The sequence below is a fragment of the Sinocyclocheilus anshuiensis genome, unplaced genomic scaffold (assembly GCF_001515605.1).
Source record: "Sinocyclocheilus anshuiensis isolate Anshui unplaced genomic scaffold, SAMN03320099.WGS_v1.1 scaffold481, whole genome shotgun sequence".
Classification (NCBI taxonomy): domain Eukaryota; kingdom Metazoa; phylum Chordata; class Actinopteri; order Cypriniformes; family Cyprinidae; genus Sinocyclocheilus; species Sinocyclocheilus anshuiensis.
Window position 1 is genome coordinate 1060893 of NW_015539907.1, and position 21744 is coordinate 1082636.

General features: G+C 36.5%; 1 protein-coding gene across 1 annotated transcript in view; it reads right to left on the reverse strand.

The window, feature by feature from the left end:
• Positions 1 to 21744, reverse strand: part of LOC107686266 (zinc finger protein ZFPM1-like) — a 95589-nt gene that overhangs the window by 15126 nt on the left and 58719 nt on the right. Inside the window, exon 4 of the mRNA XM_016483193.1 lies at positions 5806 to 5939. Within this exon, the coding sequence (XP_016338679.1) occupies positions 5806 to 5939 (134 nt within the window). The remainder of the gene's footprint in view (positions 1 to 5805; positions 5940 to 21744) is intronic.

Genomic DNA, 21744 nt, shown 5'->3' on the forward strand with positions numbered 1-21744 from the left:
GGGGGGGGGGGGGGGGGGGTAGAAAAGGGGTTCATACTGTCCCAAACAAAGAGGTCAGTGTGTGAATCCTCCAAAAATACAGAGAAGAAAAGGAAGGGCGATAACAATCAGAAACCTTCTCGCATCCGCCTCTCTCACACACGTATCCTTTTTTCCCCTCTCCTTTTCTCCATCTTTCTCTTTTTTTTCAGGCCTCGTTCACACACATCCAAACGAATGCACTTACGCACATGTATGAATGAACCCAAAGCAAATAGCAGCACATCTCCACATACACATCCCTCCAAAGAAAACAGCATCCAGGTGTTATGAGCAGCATGCAAATGACATGTAAAAATGGGAAACTGTGATACTTAAAAAGGTGTGATAAGAGATTTGAAAATGAGGAACTCTTGGAAAGCGGGCTCCTGATCTGTCAGTGATCGGGTTTGGAGATAGAGGAAGGTTTCCTCTCTCCACTCCCCACCCATCATATCTCTCTCTGTCGTTTTCTCCACCGTAAAGCATGCAAACCCAAGTACATGACGATCAAACGTTAACCGAACGTCTTTACACATATCTCTCAAGTGATGGGTGTTGCTGCTTCCCAAAAAAAGCAAGGATGCTCTAAATTTATCAAAAATGACAGTAAAAACTTTAACATCGTTACAAAGGATTTCTATTCAAATAAATGCAGTTATTTTGAACTTTCTATTTAACAAAAAATCCTGAAAAAATATTCAATAGCACAACTGTTTTCAACATTGAGAATAATAAGAAATGATTCTTGAGCACTAAATCTCACTAGAATGATTTCTGAAGGATCATGTGACACTGAAAACTGAAGTAACGGCTACTAAAATTCAGCTTTACCATCACAGGAAGAAATGAACTTTATAAATACATTAAAATAGAAAACTGTTATTTTAAATTGTAATAATATTTTACAGTATTACTGTTTTTACAGTATTACTGATTTTTGATCAAATAAATTCAGTCTGCATAAGAGACTTCTTTCAAAAACATTTAAAAATCTTACCAATCCCAAACAAGAAAGAAGAAAATTAGTTTTAATAGAATATACTGTATACATTGAATTAATTTAACAAAATAAAGGGAGGTATATGCCTATTTGCCATTAAGGTAATAAAAAATTAATTTATTTAAATGTAATTTAAATTTTAATGAATTCTAAAAAAAAAAAAGTCTTACAAAATAGTCTTTGATTAATTGTTAATAATTAATTAAATAGTTATTAATCAAATAATGAATATTTAGACATTTTTAATGAAAAAGACAAAAGATAAAAACACTTAAAGAATTACTTGCCCCCCGTTTCTGCACATTTTTTGATCAATCGTCTTCTGATGTTTTAACCTAGTCCTCTACATTTCTGAACTTCTACGGGTGGAGAGCAGGGAAAAGTCCTCCGAGAGGTCTACAGGTGCCAATGTGTGATGCTCTCAATTGGACTCCCATTTGAAGCCTGACTTGCTTCCCCTTTTATCATTATGTAGATAATTGAGAGGGGCAATAATTAAGGGTATTCATGCATTCCTTTCAGGGAAAAGCATGTGTAGCGAGGGGTGACTCTCTGAGATCACTCTACTGACAGATGTAGATAAACCAGAGATTGGGATGAGGGTAAACAAACCCTGTTGGTGCAAAAAAGAAGGTTGTGTGAGAGAGGAAAAAAGAGAGAAGATGAAGAGCGCTCACCTTCACGTGTCCTTTGTGGGGTGGCAGAGAGGGGGGAGCGGGGCTCCCCCCAAAAAAGTGGGCTGGAGAGCAGTGGGTGGCGGGGCTTATCGGAGCAGTTCTCCTGGAGAGATTATTGGGGGATTAGTTGAGACGCTTGTTTCTAAAACATGATGAAAAGGCGCTCGGTGCATGATAACGCTTTGAACTCCCCACCCGCTACCATCTTGCCTTCGGGCGACGTTCCACGAAACAACAGGAGATGCGAAGTGGAAAGAACAATGGCGACGTGGAAGTGGGAGTCTGGAAGTGGGAGTCGTTCTGTACTCGCAACTAGCGAATGTTTTTTTGAACACCAAAAGTCTGACTGACAGTTCTGCTCATGTCAACATCGAAACTAGGCTAATCATGGCATCAATGGCAAGTCCTTACATGTTTATAGTACAATGAATACAGATGCATAAGGATAGAAACATATTATAATATATTAAATATAATAATATTCTATTAGGCCTGGGCGATAAAACGGTATCGATACTTATCGACGGTACACCTTCGTCGATAACGATATAAAAAATGCACGATATAGTGCACGATATAGGCACGTGGTATGAGTGATGCAGACAGCACACACAAACACGAACATGAGTGTTGTGCCTGCCTGTGATGAGGAGATTGTGAGTAAAGAATGAATATTAGTCGAATTTAAAATAAACATTTGCATTTGAATGCAAAAATAGTACAATCCAATGTTAGATGTGCGTCAGGGAGCGTCATCAGTGGAGCACGAGATGCGGTGATGATGATGTAAGTGACGTTGTAGTTTAATGTTTTGATAGTCTGGCCCACGAGATGCGCAGTTGCTGCATTATTCATTCAAATATTAGAGAAATATAGTAGCTCAATGCCTAGAAGATCTTGAATAGGTTAAAACCAAAACCAAGCCATTCACACAGAACGCATATTCAGCGCATTTTCTAGACGGACAAATACGACTGCTGCACTCACGTCTCACAGAAGAGATGTAGATAGCCATGCAAAGTTAAAACAGTTTAAACTTTTAGAAAACACGTCGCAAATTTGTGGAGGTTTATTCCTTTTCACTGCGTCTCATATGTTTTTAAAGGCAATCTGTGTGATCGGCAATTCGGCTCTTTGTATTAAGCAATGCATAAATACGTGATGCTGTTTTGTTCATAATTGTTTATGCAATTTACGAAATTATATTTGATTTATATGAGTTAATTTAAACATACTGCATGTTTTTTATAGACAGTTACTTCCTTGAGTTGACAATTTAATGTGCTGCATTATTTTGCTCATTGCGCCCTCCTGTGGCCTCGGGAGACCAGCCAAAAGTTTAACCTATTTAATCCGCATATAAAACATTAGAAATTAGATATTTTTTTTATTTTTATTTTGTTTTTGACTGTTAAAACAAAAAATATTTGTTGTTTGTCTCAATAAATTGAGTTAATTTAAAAATACAGTGGTTAAATGTAAACATTTCTTCTATTGCTCTTTGTTTTAAAAAAGGTTATAAAAAATGTCAATAATTATCGATACCGAATGATATGAAACATTATATCGTTGATACATTTTTTAGCTATATCGCCCAGCCCTATATTCTATGTTCAAAAGGTGGGGTCATTAAATTTTTTAAAGAAATAAATATTACTTTTATTCCACAGGGATGCAATTAATTCAAAGGTGAGAGTAAAAACTTTTAATATATGCTGTTCATGTACGCAAATAAATGCTGTTCTTTTGAATTTTCGATTCATCAAATAATCCTGAAAAAAAAAATGTTTCCACAAAACTATTAAGAAGCTCAACTGTTCTCAGTGTTAATAATGCTAAGAAATGTTTCTTGAGCACCAAATCAGCATATTAGAATGATTTCTGATTGATCATGTGACACTGAAGACTGGAGTAATATTTGCATAATAATACTGTTTTACTGTATTTTCGATTAAAGATTTTTCCAACCCTAAACTTGAAAGTGTACAATATATTAACACAATATAATAAGCATAATATTACAAAATTACATAATATATTAATAATCATAAACCTAATTATATTTAGTTAAAAAAAATGCGTGAATACTTTTGGACAGTTCAGTCACAATTAAAAATGTCTATAACAAACAGCTAGAGCTAAATTCACTTTTCCTAATCATTCTACTTTCAACTGGTTAGAAGTGGATGTAAGTGTATATAAGTTTCCCTCATATTCACACAGTCTGCTGGTTTGTTCTATAATCCAAAGACTTTCATATATTTTTAAATGTGTCTTATTTGTCCAAATGAGCTTTGGGCACACTGTAGTTCATTAACTGTTTTTTAGATGTCTATTAAGAAAAACAGGTGTGTTCATAACAGTTATGTCACGACAGCTTCAAACGTGGCTCATCCAATCAGATTTTGGAGCTAAAACCTTTGTGACAGTGATAATGGATCTGTTCTAGAAAGAATCATTAATCCAAAAAAAGAAAAGAAAATAAAACTTCCTGGAAACAGTGAAATGACAGTTCATATAATCTTTTTCAGTCTTTGGGTTATCAAAGACAAATTCAAATAGATAAAAGATGTTATGGTGGTTTCAGTAAAGATGCAAATAATAAGATTTGCATAAAACAGCCAGCTGAAAGTGATAATCAATACAAAAGGATCTGTTTTTCATGGATGACACATTCAGCTTCTCTCTTAACATCTTAAATGTTACAAACTCCCACAGACTCCTCACACACATGCACACGCACACGCACACGCACAAACACACACACACACACACACACACACACACACACACACATACACACAGTATGACCAAAATAAATACAATTGGGTATGAAAGTGTATTTGGAAAGAATATCATATATTCTTACATGATCATATTTGATACAATATCATACTTGACGTCAGTTTACGAATAGCCCACTTTGCTTTAACCCAACACATTTTATGTCTCAGATGAAACTCTACAACAGAGAGACTGAGAAATACACAAGCACAGCCGGAACAGGACGGACCCTGACGCCCAATGACCCCAGCAGCTCCAGACTCAGGAGGATGTGGAGGGACGGCAAGAGATGCCGTAGGAATGTGAGATTCGACACACTATCTCTGCCAGATACACACTCCTTCAACGAAGAGATAGCGGAGCGAGAGCAAACGCGGTAGAATGCGAATGTGAAAGTTCTGTGCCGAAAATCATCAACAAAGCCCTGCCTCGATTTTTTATTTATTTTTTTTAAAAGAGAGAAAGAGGAAGGGAGAGAGATTAGGAGGAGGTGAAGGAAAGGTGCAGGGAGGGGAGGGAGCGCTGGGTGCACGGCCTTAGAAATTCTCATAATAAATGAAATCTTAGAAATGAGAGCCTATCAAGTAGAAATCAATCACTGGGGTTTGTTGTCCAAGAGGATGGCGCCACGCTGAGATAAAAGAGAAGCGTCTGTCTGAGGGGTGGGGGGGTCTAGCCAATCTCGTGCAGGAATGGCCGAGCACAGTTCAGGGGGAAAAAGATGACACTCGCTCAAGACATGCATTGCCATTTGCATACACCCATACTCCCATGGATTACTCCTCACTTTGAATCAGTGCAACACAGACGCCCGCCCATTCATCCTCAATTTAATAGGTTAGCCAAGGAGGTGAATGATAAACTCATTCCGGTTTTACTTAACACTATACACAATACTTGTATTTCGCTGCCTAAACACACTTGAATCGAACCAGTTTGGAAATTGACATCATATGCAATTTTTGTATGCATCCATCTTCTATGGAAATCAGCCAAGCGAGGAACTTCGCCTGTGTGTAAGAGTGTGTACGGGCCTGTGTTATCTCTGAAATGTTTGAGAACATGGTCTGAGCCAGGAAACCTCTCCCAGGGCTGACATCACATGATCAGATAGACCTACAACACATGACTGATACTCTAATACAACACAAGGTAACGCAACACATATGGTAATGTGTCCACTGATATTCCCAATTCCTATATGGTAACACCATGTTATTTTTACCAGGGATATTATAACTAATGCTATGACACAACAGAGCTGAGATAGGTATCTTAACCAAATATCCAAATAGATCGCTGACCCCTACATATCCCTCTTACCTCATTGGCAGGTCCATCTGTGGTCTCCCCTGATTGGATGCTGCCAGAAAACGGACCCCACACGGTGTCACCTGACAGGTCCCTGAGGGCCAGGACCTTGAAGTCATCAGCACTGCCGCTTAGCATAAGATCATCTGTTTACACACAGAGCAAGAAATTGTGTAAATACATCAGAACAACAAATAAAGCAGGTAGAGCAGGAGTGTTAGTTAGTTTTTTAGTGGTGTTTGCTAAGGTGACAGCTATTACTCATATTTAAGTAAGGAAGCACCAATATTACAATTCAAGCTGATAAGCCAATAAGCTGATAATTATTTTCATGTTATGGCCGATAACTGATAAATGGACGCTGTTAAAAGTCTATAAAATTTTGTCTAAATAAATAAAAAAATAAAAGAGCAAAAACCATTTTCAATGTTAGAGGTGAAATCATGCATCACATCTGATATAACATATTACAATATTATTACTGATACTGGTAAATAAAAAATGAAAAATAATTTAAAATAAAAAAGTAATTCGTGTGAATTCTGTGCGAATTGTCCCTAAATAAATGTATATGTAAATATACATTAAATTAAAAAAAAAAGTGTGAATTTGATCATGTGGAATTAGATAATGCCAAAAGTAAATCTAAATGTAAAAAAAAGAAGAAAAAAAAGAAAAAAAAATCCAATAATATCATATACATTAATATTATATATATGTGACCCTGGACCACAAAACCAGTCATAAGGGTCAATTTATTTACATTGAGATTCATATATCATCTGAAAGCTGAATAAATAAGTTTTCCATTGATGTATGGTTTGTTAGGATAGGACACTATTTGGCCGAGATACAACTACCGGTATTTGAAAATCTGGAATATGAGGGTGCAAAAATATTGAGAAAATCGCCTTTAAAGTTGTCCAAATGAAGTTCTTAGCAATGCATATTACTAATCAAAAATTAAGTTTTGATATATTTACGGTAGGAAATGTACAAAATATCTTCATGGAACATGATCTTTACTTAATATCCTAATGATTTTTGGCATAAAATAGAAATCGATAATTTTGACCCATACAATGTATTGTTGGCTATATTGCTACAAATATACCCGGTGCTACTTATGACTGGTTTTGTGGTCCAGGGTCACATATATTAGACTGATACATAGTTAAATGGGAAAAAAAGTAATAATAATGGTAAAAGGAAAAAAAATCCCACAAAGGGACCTTATCTAGGAGCCAGAATACCATAGTTACTTTGAGGCTCTTTTGACTTGGTTGAGCCAGTATGCAACAACATACGGTAGAAACCACACAGTAATTTGCTAAAACCACTCTGAACACCATAGAAAACCATATCTATTTCAGTCTTTAGCATTATTGAGCATCAATTCCCAAATCGACTACCAAGTCTAGTACCACTAGGGGGAGTTTGGCGCTCACCGAGCAGTGACACTGGACCAAAACAGAGAGAACTTCTGTACTTCCTATAAGAGATAAGTGCAGTGTGATGGGAGTCAAGGCTTTGGTGAGTCACAAACGCAGGCCTGACACAGGAACAAACACAGGCTTCACAAATAGAGATATGGAGCTGCTGACACAAAAGCCAACCTAGTATTTTACATATTTAGATTTTAGATACATTTATTGAAAAAGCTCAAAATGTCCTTGCTACAGTCCTTGCTACTAACTTCTTCAGAATGAGCTCCGCTGAGGAGGTCGACCTGTGGTGGTGCTCCAGTCCGTTCCAGCATCTTCATCCCAGTGTAGCTCTGTTTAACTACCCCCCTCGCTTTAGCCCCCCCACCAGTCTCGCTTTTGGGGGTCGGGCTAAAGTGCTGGGTCCGATAAGAGTGTTTGTCTAACACTCTCCATGTCAAAACACTCATCTATCTTCTCTGTATCTATCCCCACCAGAGAACAACAGACAGACGCTGATAAAATGGCTTTCCCACAGCCAAGACGTGGAGCGGGGGAGGGCGTGAGGGAGAGAGAGAGGGCAACAGGAGCGAGAGAGAAGGGTACATAGGTGGAATGGGACAGATGCTGGACAGAAACATGGCACAGAGCGAGACTTGCCAGAAAATATAACTGCAATTGTCTAAAAGGTTGTATTAAATGATTAGTTATAAATCAGTCAGTGGTGGGTTGGGTTGAGGTGTTATTAATGACAGGCTGGGCCTCTATCAGCAGTCTAAAGTCCAGTGTTCTAAATCCACAGCCCAAAGCTCCTATCTACTGTATGTCTTCTAATCTAAGCCCAGCATCAGTGCCCACCCTGACCTCTCACATGACCATATCTTATCACTACAGCAGCCATTATTACCAATAGACTACGCTAAAATAGCATTTTAGCATAATTCCTACATAAGCAATTCCTACACCATTTGTTTTTATTATAGCTCAGCAGATGGTGACAGTAAACAGGTAGCTTTTCAAAAGAAAAAATAAATATATAAATAAATTCTGAATAGGTGAATTCAATGAAAAAGTCCAAGTAAAAAAAAAAAAAAGAAAAAAGATTGAGACATTTTTACTAACAATTTAGCATATATTACAAAAATTGTCATTACCAGATGTGACTTTTCTTGTTTTTGCAATTTCTTTTTACTCTCAAAGGTGATTCTCATTAGATTAAATACAAAAGTTTTATATAATAAAATTTTGAAAAATGTAAAAAAATAAGCCACTTATCTATGAAAATAATTAATAGTATTAATAGTAATAATAAAAAGAACTACTGTATAACCCTTAATTATTATTACAACTATACACTAATAAGTATTAAGACTTAATAATAAATAAAAATAATTACTGTTAACATTATGTTATATATAATGTAATATATTTATATTATACAATAAATACATTTAATATAGAAAGGAGGGAAAGCGAGAGAGCGAGAGCCTATAAATGCTCATCTTTATCTTCACATTACAGTATTAAGAATGAATGATTTTTGTATAAAATAAATAAAAGATTTAAAAAGATTTTTAAAAAAAATTAACAAATTAAATATGAATAATTAATACATTTAAAATATTCTAAATAATTTTAAATGAATTTTTAAAAAATATTTAAGATTTCAATATTAAAGATTAAGTTTAAATAATAATTTAAAGATTTAAATAATTTCTTTCTATTGATACTGCAGTTAAATACAACACACACATGTTCTCAACAGGTTTCAGGAAATACACCCAAATGTGGTTATTCTTAACATGAGGGAAGTGTTGAAGTACACAGTGCTGATGCACCTTTCCATCAAGCTAAATTGTTTTCAGGGCTTCTGCTCGACAATTCACAACCATAACCCTCGTGAGCAACCCAAACACCTCCTCTCTAAAGACCAAGAAGTCTTATCTTTAAAACCCTACCATTTTCCCACACAATACACTGACACACTCATGACGCTGCCCTTGTGTTGGGCCACAGCAACTCCCCTACAATAACCCCATCAACCTTATCGATAGCTCTGCGTGACCGGTTCCCAAAAATGTACGCCACCCTTATCGATAGCGATGAGTCCACACAGCTCTTATCAATAGCTCTACACACTGGCAGTGTCCACACAAGCCTTATCAATATGCCTGCCTCCACAGACACCGAAGCAGCCAGTGTGCTATATAAAAAAAAGAGAAAATCACCCCAATCATTAACTCAACACCATCATACAAAACAAGAAAGAAAGAAAGAAAGAAAAAGAACGAAAGAAAGCTGAATTCAGCTATAATAACATACTAGAGGGAAACGGAGTACAAAAGAGCAATTCTGGAGCGGCAGCAGTGTGGTAAACACCCTGAAGGCAACACAAATCCCTCCACGGTGGGTGTTGTGCGACCAGTCGTACTCAGAGTTATCACAGCCACACACTTCCTTTGAAGGAGGATTCACCTTAACTCAGCTAAACCCAAACAAAAAAATCAGTGGCATCCAAAATTTCCTACAGTCTCATTTAATGACCAGTTTTTTAACGAATATATTTGTGCTTCTTGTATGCAGGGTTGTTTTTCAAAGATATTTTGGGTTACCCTGTAACCATTGTTATGGTTAGTCTGACTGTTAGTTATTAAAGCCAATGCTCGACAATAAAACTGCCAGAAGAGAAAACAGTAATTATTACACACAACTTCCAATGAAAGTATGGCCAAACGTTTTCCACTAGGAATTGTGTTTATACACACACACACACACACACACACACACAGAGGAGAATTCAATAAACAGTTGAAGAATTACATCACACAAACATCCAAAAAAAAAAAAGATTTTGCAATTATGTCTCTGTCAATACCTGTTGTTTTATTATTTTAGCTAATCTGATGTTAAAACAACTAGGGATACCGATAAATTGATACCATATCGGTTATCAGTCAATATTTGACCATTATGGACACATATTTTGGCCAGAAGCGACAGCATAAAGCACTTTTTGCTTCACAAGACATTAATTCATGGACTAGAGTCGTGTGGATTACTTGTGGATTATTGTAATGTTTTTATCGGCTGTTTGAACTCTTATTCTGACGGCACCCATTAACTGCAGAGGATCCATTAGGGAGCACGTGATGTAACGCTAAATTTCTCCAAATCTGTTCTGATGAAGAAACAAATCCATCTTGGATGGCCTGAGGATGAGTAAATCAGCAAATTTTAATTTCCGCGTGAACTATTCCTTTAAAGTTAATCTTTAAAAAAAAAAACACTAATAAAATCAGAAATCCATTTTTTTTATACTGTACATTATAATGCTGTGATACCTAATTTCACTTGTAGCATTTAAAATGACTGATTTTTCTTTATTCATTTAGACAAACAGTATAGAACTTTGATATCAACCATTTATCAGTTATGACACACAACATTCAATTAAATTCCATTCAAATGTATTTGTACAATGCATTCCATAATACATGTTGTTTCAAAGCAGCTTCACACACAATGTATGTTTCAATGGCACAATCAGGAAGTAATCCGTTATCAGTCAAAGATGAGTCTGTCACAGTAATATCCACAAAAATAATTATAAGCTATTAAATATTAACCGTATCTGCCAGAATTTGAATCCCTAAAAACAATGCATTCAATTAAACAACACAATTCGCTCTTAGTAATTTCTCCCCTCGATATATTTTGATATTTGACAGGTAACAGCCTGATACTTAATTTCCATTTTCGCTTTAACCTTATCAGAGATGTTCCTGAAAAACACTCGATATCAGTCCAACACAAACAAAGATCCTCATATTCTCATAACAACAACATTGAGTCACTTCATCTTTTTAAAGCTCCAGTGACTCCTCTTTATTGGCTAAAAAGAGCATGTAGTTATCCAGTCGCCCCTATCCAGGTTTCCGTGGCTCCTTGGGCTCCTCTATCAGGACTAATTGATTTTTAAAAAGACTATTGTTGATATCAAATGAGCAGATCGCTCCACGGCCATTGATTTTTTGACAAGGTACAACAGGAAATCTTTATCGGAGCCACACTACGACCCTACGCTAATAGGTGGGGTTTAACCTCTGCTGAATGACAAATCCCACACTTTCCTAACCCGTACAGAGTGGAAATAGAGTGTTTAAGTGTGTTCGCAGCAAGCATGTGTGTAAAGGAGTGGTTATTCTGTAGTTCAACAGGAGTGATCAACAACCCACACACACACACAAACTCAAACAAACAGTCCCTGATAACTCACCCAAGCGTCCGTGGGTCAAAGAGTTCAGTTGAGAAGATACAAATTTCTGGGATAGGCATCGTATATTCAGTGCGGCATCATTTCCATTTTACCCTTCTTTTGCTGGGTGGAGATAAGACACCTGCGTTGCCACTCTCATCAGATGAGCTTCAACAGAACTTTATCATTGACATTTACTACTGTTTACACAACTAATTTCTCTTAACTGTACCTCTGAACTTTTATCTGACCAACACAAGGCCTGGAGAAGAGCCGATGCCAAACATAAAATATGCAAAGGGGTAGGGAAGATGAACTATGCTCAAATAGAAAACGTTCCACACTGCTGCAAAGATGTGGCTTTGAAGACATACGCCTGGAGAAACAAATAAAGACTTTGAGCTATATGTTAAATTCCACCATGAAGAAAAAAAAGTGTTGAAGCGAGTTTATAGCAGAAATGCAGTTCTGATAGAAATATATTTCGGTATGAATAATGTTTGACCAGGATAATGTAACAAGAAATAAGGAATCAAGAGAATAATGAATTAACAAATTGTTGTATGATGAATCATACTAGATCCTTTAAGCCTTACTAAAGTGTCCGCTCACCCAAACCAACAGGGGGCGACAAGTAAGAAAGGTGCGGTTATAGTCTTTACAGGGTGTTATCTACAGAAAAGGAACATAAACTTTATGCTTCCTCTTTATTTTAAGGGGTCAGTAGGCTTTAGTTGCATCACAGCCATAAACTATGTTTTGCTACAGGGACATTAGTTTCTAGGTAGCTTTTGACTGGACCAAAATGTCATCCTACATGAGAAACACTGCATTTTAAATGCAAATATATATTCTAAAAGGATTTTAGCCTACATAATTAGCTTTAAAGCAAATGCACATGAACTAAATTCCAAATGATGTTTAACAGGTAATACATTGCTTTGGGATAATAATTTTGTGTTTAATTCTCACCCTTAATGCTGTGATTTAATTAATTTATATATTTGAATGTCTTCTGGTTAAGAGACCATATAGATGCTCTATAATCTTCTGTATGACTGCAGGCCTGATCTCGTGTGTGTGCGTTTTTTCCTTGTCTTCCACCACCGTTACCCTTTCACAAATTGAAAGTAAGGACCTTCCAGAAACTCATCCTGATAATCACACATAAATTAATTAGAAAATGTTTCTTGACATTCTCGCTGCATAGACAGGGGAAAAGACTCCGGGAAAAGCCATCAAATTAATTGTACGGTATGTGACTTTGATAATTAATTCAATAATTATTTCATGTCTACTTTAGCAACTCCTTCTGGCTGGAAAAAAAAAGGACATTTTGATGATAGCGGTGTAAGGATTTAGGTTCTGAAAAGAAAATATGGGAAATTACACTGAAATACAGCAGTGAGAGAATTTAAATACCAAAAACAAAAACACACATTTGGACATTTAAAATACATGCATATCACTGCATTAAATAATAAAATATAAAACCAAGTGGAATCTGCAAACAAATGATTCTAGACCTTTTCTCTAATTGCTTTAATCCAACCAGTCCCAAGGTAATAAAGTATTTTTGTAAAATGTTTTGCATTAAAAGCATCCTCGTGGTTTCTTTCTTTACAATAAATGCTTGAATTTTTAAGTGTGGTTTGAGTCCACAGCATGTAGCAAATTCATATTTAAAAATGTTTGTACAAATAATTTAATTTGATTTAATCCAACCATCTGTATAATATCAATGCAAAACAACCAGGCAGACGTGGCAAAAAGGACCCATTTCTACAAAATAAAATGTCTCCAGATATTTCTCACATATTTAAACATGCTCAACTGTTTTCAAGTTACGAATGACAGATGCAAGTGGCACACAGAGAAGTCAAGGCCTGGTGGAGGGAAGATATAGGGCAGGAGGGAGGAAAGACAAACTGAAATGCGGGGCACAGAGAGAGACAGGAAACGGCAGGAAAGCGTAGGCATCTGATAGGGCTGGTAATCGGCGTGCCAGTGTCCCGGCTGCTGCCGCCAGTTCGTGGGCCACATGGAGCAGCTGTAGAGATAGCAGCGGGGGACGGCAGTGAGAAATGTTCCTCCAGATTAAAGCCCACACCTCTCAATCATCAACAGGGGAAGCCAGTGACGGACAGAGAGGAAAGAGTATGTTCTTAATTACAGATAAATGCCCCTTCCTTCACAGTCAATCATCATTGTGTGAGCCGTACGCGCAATTCACACACAATGCTTCTAAATATAAATTGTTTCAGTCGGAGAGTTTCGTGTGACGTGTATTAGGTTGCCGTTGAGCTCCGTTTAACCACAAGTGTGGGACGATTGTCCCACAGCCCACTGTGCACAATAAAGTTCCAGCATTCTGCAGGTGTTTAGGATGCATGCCAAGAGCAAAAAAAAAAAAAAAAAAAAAAAAACATCAGTGTAAAAATATAACCTGATAAATTCAAGACATTTGTTACTGTTAATTTATGATATGAGCTTTAACGTAACTGAGTATAACTCATCAGACAATTTGATTCTTGGAAAACCAACAGAGTTGAATTTGGTTTCTTCTTTCATTTTTTTTCAGATGTTGCAAAAAAAAGCATGCACCAGTGGCTGTGCTGGCCCAGCATGACCAAAAGTGGCTAAAAAAACAAAAACCAAATTCTTAATGAATTTAAGACATGTTAGTCTAGCAGCAGGGATGCCAATATTACATTTTGGGCCAATACACTGAAAACAAAAATGATGTAGAAACAGTTTTAACTCAGAAATTGCTAGTAAATTTCACTACTGATTACAAAGAAACAGCAAGTAACACACCGAATTAAATGTGAAATTTAAGTAGAAAAACTGAAATAGTATTTTCTTGTACAACAGTCTAATAATCTTTGTTTTAATCACAACTTTAAAAAATACATATTTTTTTACAGCCTACCAATAGGTAATAGTTACCAACAGATATAGCTAATAACCGGATATTAAAATACTATACTATTTTGTCAAAAATAAATCACCCAAATTGACTTTTAACATTTCAAATGATTGACTTTACTTTTTAGTATGCAGTATTATAATGCAACGTATGGATATTAATGTTATGATTTGCTGAAGATTAGATTTAAATGTGTATTTTAATTATTAGTGTTGTTAAAGATAAACTTTAAGTGAGCGTTAGATGGCAGCAAAGATTATCTCAATGTAAAAACAAGAAATGCATGCATGCACAAATTAAATATTCAATATACAACCAATATTAACAGATACAGATAAATTACAGTTCCCACATGTCAGGTAAGGAATCTGGGGAACACACTGCGCTGGGATAAGAGGGTAACGTGGGGAAGTGAGAGCGACTGAGAATAGAAGTTAACGGTCTGATGCTGGTCCCGCTCTGCTCAGCCTCAGATAACAGCTTCACCCGAGTCCCTCATAGTGCAGCACGACCACAGCCGGATCTCAGGAAGAAATAATGAAAGATTACAGAAGAAGGCAAGATAATCAGAATAACTGAAAACCATCAACTTCACAGGCTGTCATTCTGACATATCTGTGCTGCTAAAACATTCTCGCCGACACAGGAATGAAGAAAAAAAAAACACATCAAGTTTGGTACCTTGGCAAAATACCAGGTGCTGTTGTACAGTACAATAACACTTTATGTAGCTCTCTGAAAACACCTGCTATCATGCTCCTTTTTTTCCATGAACCCGTTACAGCATTAAACCTTCCAGTTTTCTCTCTAAATATATTTATCTAAAGAACCAAAAGAGCCTACAGTATGCAGAAGATTAATGGTCAGACACAATTACAGATCTGTGTATATCTGATACCATATTGTTTTAAGTTTATGTACTTGAGCCTTTTTTATGGTTAGTATTTATTTTGTACTGTTATGTGTAACCCAAATCAGCTTAACCACACTAACCACATAATTGATGAGTCTGACAGCATGTCAAGATTATTAGCATGTTTAGGCTGAGCTGAATTTTTCCGAATAGAGACCAACATAGCGGTTTCAGGTTTCCACTAAATTATGCCCCAAAAGACACACAAGAAATTATGAGATAGGAAAAAAAGAAAGAAATTCAGCTTTGTTCAGCAGGATTTAGATAATCAAAGGTCTAGCAAAGCATCAGTGCCACCAATGCCCTTCCATTGAGAGTGACAGCAGATCAAAATAAACTTGTGAATGAATCTTTTGAATTAACTTTGAAATGTGGAGCACAATTGGATATTATATGCATACACTCTGGCGCTCTGATCTAAGCTTCCTCATTCAGCAGCGAAACAATGGTTCCAGGGATGAGATTGAATGACTCGCCAGTGAATTTCACTCCTGCAGTCGGGTGTTGTAGACACGTCTGATAAAACCTCAGACTGCAGGCGCTTTTGTCTCCCTGAGAACAATATAAATATGTTTAACAAGGACTACCACATGCTACACTGTATAATTAAATTTGGCTCACTTGTTTGAACAGTAATATTCAGTTTTTTTAATTCATTTTATTTAAAGCTTAAGTGTGATTTTTTTTTACAGTGAAAAGTGTAACCAGTGTGGCACATCTAAACATTGATACTCTTATTAGTTTAAGAATCACAATCAGCCTGACACAGCAACACTGGTTTGGGATGGGGCTCTTTGTCCAACCAATGGAAGTGTTCGAGAAACCTGTTTAATAACAATCACTATTTTTGCTATTTTTCAAGAATTAAAAAAACACACACTTCACCTTGAAAATGGCATAAAATTAGAATACAATATTTACAAAAAGTACAAGGAAATGCTAAAATAAGAAAAATCCAAGTTCGATGTCTAAAATTAGACAACCTCACAAAAACAAGTATTGATGAAATATTAGTAAATAATAATAGTAATAGTAATATGGCTAATATAATAAATAATAATCTTAATAAAAAAATATTTAATAGATTTATTCAAATTAAATGTACTTTTTTTTAAGATTTATTTTTGCCGTTTTTTGACTTTATTATTATAGGACAGTGTAGAAGTGACAGGAAGTGAAGTGGGAGAGAGAGACACCCGTAGCGCAACGGTGCTATAGACCAATTCGGTGTTTGCAAACAGTGATGATGTTTTTTGTGGGCGGAGCCTATCTGGTGGCAGAAAATGACAGTTTTCAAGTAGCAGTCTATGGAAGCCACGGAATAAAAGAATTTTAAAAAAGCCAAATTTGAGTTTATATTTCAAAATTCTGACATTTTTTGTCTATCTCGGAATTCTGATAAGTAAAAACAACTCGTCATGAGTTTATATCACTTCTGGCTTTTTTTCCTCAGAATTGACAAACTCACTATTTTTGAGTTAAATCGACATAAACTTGCATTTGCAAGAAAAAGTCAGAATTGTGAGATAAAATGCATAACTGTTATGTAAAATGTTAATAGTAATAGGTTTAAAAATTATTTCATGCTGTAACTGTAGGGCTAATACAATACGTTCCCTATGAACTGCATATGTGAATATTATGTAGACCTATTGTTTAAATCAAATTTATGTTTTAAAAGTAGAGTAATCATAGCAGTTTTCATCCATAGTCTCTCCGTTTAAACATCTGCGTTTAGTTTCAAATGGCGTCTTTAACGACAGTATTCTATAAAAATGATTTGCATTCCAATTATGACATCCAAAGGCACAAAAATAAATTTTTCTCTTATTCCATGGATTTTACCGATTTCCCTCCACTTGTTGCAGTGTTTTTCTGCCACCGCTATGCGCGTGCAGCTGCAAGTGACGTAACTGTGACGTCTAAATTGGTAAATTTGCCTATATGTCGCCGTGCTGCCCCCAAGGCTATGGGTGCCAACTTAACATACTTTTTAAAGTTACTCTTAAATAAAAAAAAACTTAAATATATAATATAAACACTCACAAATATATATAACACAATAAAAAAAATTGCAGCAACACCTCCAATATGTGTGTGCATGTATTTGCAGGAACATTTCATGACATTGCATTGACATCTGCAAATACATTTCTTTTGAAATTTCGTTCCACTCTCTCCCCCTTTCTGAGCTGTGCTGATATGTTTTTAATTTTCCAGCGCTCAGGACTCTTCAGGAGGTCTATGCAGATTTTCCCGCTTCTCTGCTGACGCTGTAAAACCTGGCCAACACCTCCGCACCTATCAGCATCCCTGCAGCCCTCTCATCAATGCCAGTTCCAGCCCCCGCAAATAATTTATCAGCATTTAAATGCCACTGATAGTATGCACACGCTGCTCCCTCCGATCCTTTATAATTAAATATCATAAAATCCCACCACACCGGGTAAATAATAATAATCACTATTATCATTGCCATTATAATGCTTTATTGGAGTAATTTGAATAACTTGCGTGGATAAGGAATGCTGGTGGGGAGAGAATGCTGGGCAAGCAGGAACGTTATATGCGGTGCTAGTTTAGTCAAGGTCTAATTCCATCCTGTGAAACTCTAAAAGAGAAAGCGAGATGGAGAGAGAGAAGGAAAGAGGGGGAGAAGGTGAAAAAGGAGCAACGGTCCGCCAGCTAGAAGGGATTACTGTGACGGCCATTTGCATATCAAGAATTTTAAGCAGAGAGGAAAATATCAAACCCTCCAGCCAGCAAGGTCATTTTGAAGATAATTTTTTTCTTCATCATTTATTTTGCATATCATGCAGCAGGACAAGTTATAGATTAAAAAGCTGCTTTGCCATATCAACCCATTCCTGACACTTCTGCCTCTTCACACTTCTGTTGACACTTCATTCAACAGAACCCCACCTTGAAAAATATTCTATAAAGATACAGAAGCAATTAACAAACAACAAGCAAGAGTTTTCCACGGACGTTACGTATGGATGCTTTAAAGGATGGATAGACCACATCAAATTGCGATATGCGCTATACTTTGATAACGGTGCATTTTTTCTAAGCATTCAATTTAAAAAATATTTTTGAGTGACACTTCTAAATGATTGTATAATACGCTAAAAGACTCTAATATTTTCAAATGCTGTTCTTTTTTTATACAGAATTCAAACTAAATTGTGCCTAGTATACTGGCATTTCTTAAAGACTTGAATGTTACAGCTTCAAAACCGATAAGGAACTTATAAATAAGCATACTTGTTTATTTATGGCCTACGTTCTATCTCTATCTCTTTATCTATGTGTTTGTGTATGCGTATACAATAAAGCTTTATGCACACTGATAAGAATGACATTGTATGAGAACCTGCCAGCTGAGAACTTTCAGGAAGCATAAGACCAACATACGAAAGGTTAAACAGAAATAGGAAAACACTTTCAGAGATATATTCAGTACAGAATGACAAAAACACTGAAAAACTGCAAAAATGATGGGTTTGGCTGCCACTACACCTTCATACCCTAGAGAAAGAGGTAAAACAGGAGGTGACATCATCAGACAAGGCCCAGTCCTCTCTAAATCAGTCGGGTCGTTTACACCAGAACTACAGTAATTACAGTGAAAAATGGGAGGAACGCAAACAGTCCCAGATGAAATGGTTTTTCCATTGAACCGAACGTTAAGTTCCCAGAGGATTATGGAAAAAAGAGGTGACATACACCAAACGAATGCAAGAACAAACACACTCCTGATGCTGAGGGGCCAAAACAACAAGAAACAAGGAGGAAGTGCATGTCTGCATTCGTCAGGGGGTGTTAGTGGTGATGGAGAGACCAGTGGTGGGATGTGGGGTGGTGTGAGGGGGGGTCATGACGATAAGGGAAAAATTCAGACCGGTCAAAGTTTCCCTTTTGCCAATCGTGCTACTGATAAAGGCAGCGCCTGCTCCAGTACTGATAGAAGGCCTATCTCTCTCCTGCTCCCCCCTTTCTTTCTCTCTCTCTCTTTCTCTCCCCCTCTTCCTCATTCTCCTGGCAGTTAGTTTGCGAGGGGGAAAAAAAGCCTATCGCGCTCAGATCGCCAGCGCTGTCATCAAGCGGCAACCGCACAGCAATTAATATCACTCCAATTACTGTTAAAAGGACAGGCTGGAACAGGACGATAATAAACACATCCTTGATGTGAAAAATTAAAACACACACATACACACAGTGAGACACGCATATTTAGGCGATTTCTAAATATTCGAGATAAAGAAAATGCCTTGCATATTGAATCATTTCATACTCTACTAGATCCCCACTATTGCTATAAGCTATACTGCTCAGCCGTGTGGTCCTGAGAGAAAAAGATGGAGAAAAACGATAGAAAAAGCCGTTTTACGTTATCCAGGCCGATATTAAAGATCCCCAGTTTGTTTTTACAGCGAGTACAGTAATGTCTTAAAGTTCTAAGGATGTCTTAGATTTTATACAACCGGTTTGAGGGCAAGAAAACAACACACAAATCATCCTAGAGGCTGATGCATACTTATTATCATGCTTTGCAATTCTGAGTCTTTAACAGGGTGATTGGCATTGGGGAACAACTAGGAACGTTGCAAAGAATAAGGCCCACTAAAGTTGAAAACCTGAACTGAAAACTTGTTTAAACTAGCCAAAGCCATTCTTTGCTCTATTAATCTAAGATGGTCTTCAGCTGGTTTATTGGTCTCCCTGACTGACCAGCTGAAAGTGGCCAAAACACCTCTAAAACCAGCAACAGAACAGGTAAGACCAGCAAATCACCTTAGACTGGTCTAAGATGTGTTACTTATTTTCTGAAGGAATGGCCGTGGTTCTCAACAAGTTTTGCTTCAGGACCCAGATTGAACATGAAGTGACAACCAAACAGAATAAATAAAAAAATGCCATCAGTTCAAATTTTGTTATACAATGTTTTTTTATTGTAAATCATTATGAATATTAAGTATTATATATAATATATAATAGTATATTTCTACAATATTATATAATTTATAATATATATATAATTAAATGTTAATAATTATATTATAGTTTTTTTTAGCTGCTTTGTACCACAAATAGAGAAAATATAGTGATCAATGGTAAAACAGCTTAGTATGAATTCATTTGCACTGGTTATCTTACAGCAAATCAGGGCTGGCTGGCTGAGAGAAAACACAAGTCCCAACTCTAACAGAGACTGTTGGTACATTTCTGACACATTGTGTGGTCAATAAATGCACTGGAGCTTTGTCAAGTATTTAGATGATAACTCTGTGATCTGACCCTGCAGTTAAAGCATTGTTTATTGAGGCTCCATGGGATACACATCGAAGGTTTATCTGAACTGGCTGAATTCTAAAGACATGCCGCAACTGTGATGTCACGGTATTGTGGTAAACCATTGCAGCACTGAGAAAATGTGACTAAGTGTTGGGAAGTGTACGGTAGGTTCACAAAAGTGATACAAGAATGACAGTTATTTCTAGGGCTGGGCGATATGACGATATTATCGCATATCGACGATGTCTCGTAAGTATCGCGATGTCGATGTCAACAGTCAGGTAACAGACGATTATCGACATTATCGCGAAAAAATGACAAATGATAAACCTAGTAATTAGTAAAAAATATTTTACATAGCCCCATAGTCACCATACAGGTCTTTTGGCATGCAAGAATTAAATAATTTAGTAGGAGGGTTGGGCATCGAAAAGCTATTCCAATTTCGGAAATCAGATCAGATGCATAAGGTCAGGAATCAAATTACTTGTTATAAAATTATACATTTCGATTCTGCTTCTCGATTTCTGTATGCACTTTTATTGTGATTTCAAAAGATTAAACTGCAAGAAGACGAAATAGAACTCACTTCTGCACTCGCGCGCTGTTTTCTGTGCTGCACACACACACAAAACGCACGCACAAAAGCCGCCTCTTATATACGCGAACACTGGACTGAGCTCTCTTTCTCGCATTCTTACACATTCAAATGGACAAATACACACAGAATTATATCAAAATATCCCATAAATACAATCGTTTATGTCTTAAGTGAACGTAAAGAGCTGAGAAAGAAAACAAGGGTGTATTGGATCCGTGCATTGACAGCAGCCGCTGCCGCCAGTCATTAATGTTAATTTAAAGAACGAAAGAAAAGAAAATCCCTCACTGATCTTGACTGAATCACTTTTGTAACCTCAGTTTATATTTTATTTGCCTGTTGTTCAGCGCTGACTGCTGTAATGGCAACATGCATCTGTGTGCGATCATTTTGGAGACGTGTTCCAATATAATTTATCCTTATTTAGGGTATAGGCCTATTCTATTTTGATCTGCAGTTTAATAAAAGTTAAACAGAAAAAAAAAAAAAGTAGCACTGCATGCGTTTCTGAATATTTATTTAAACAGACTG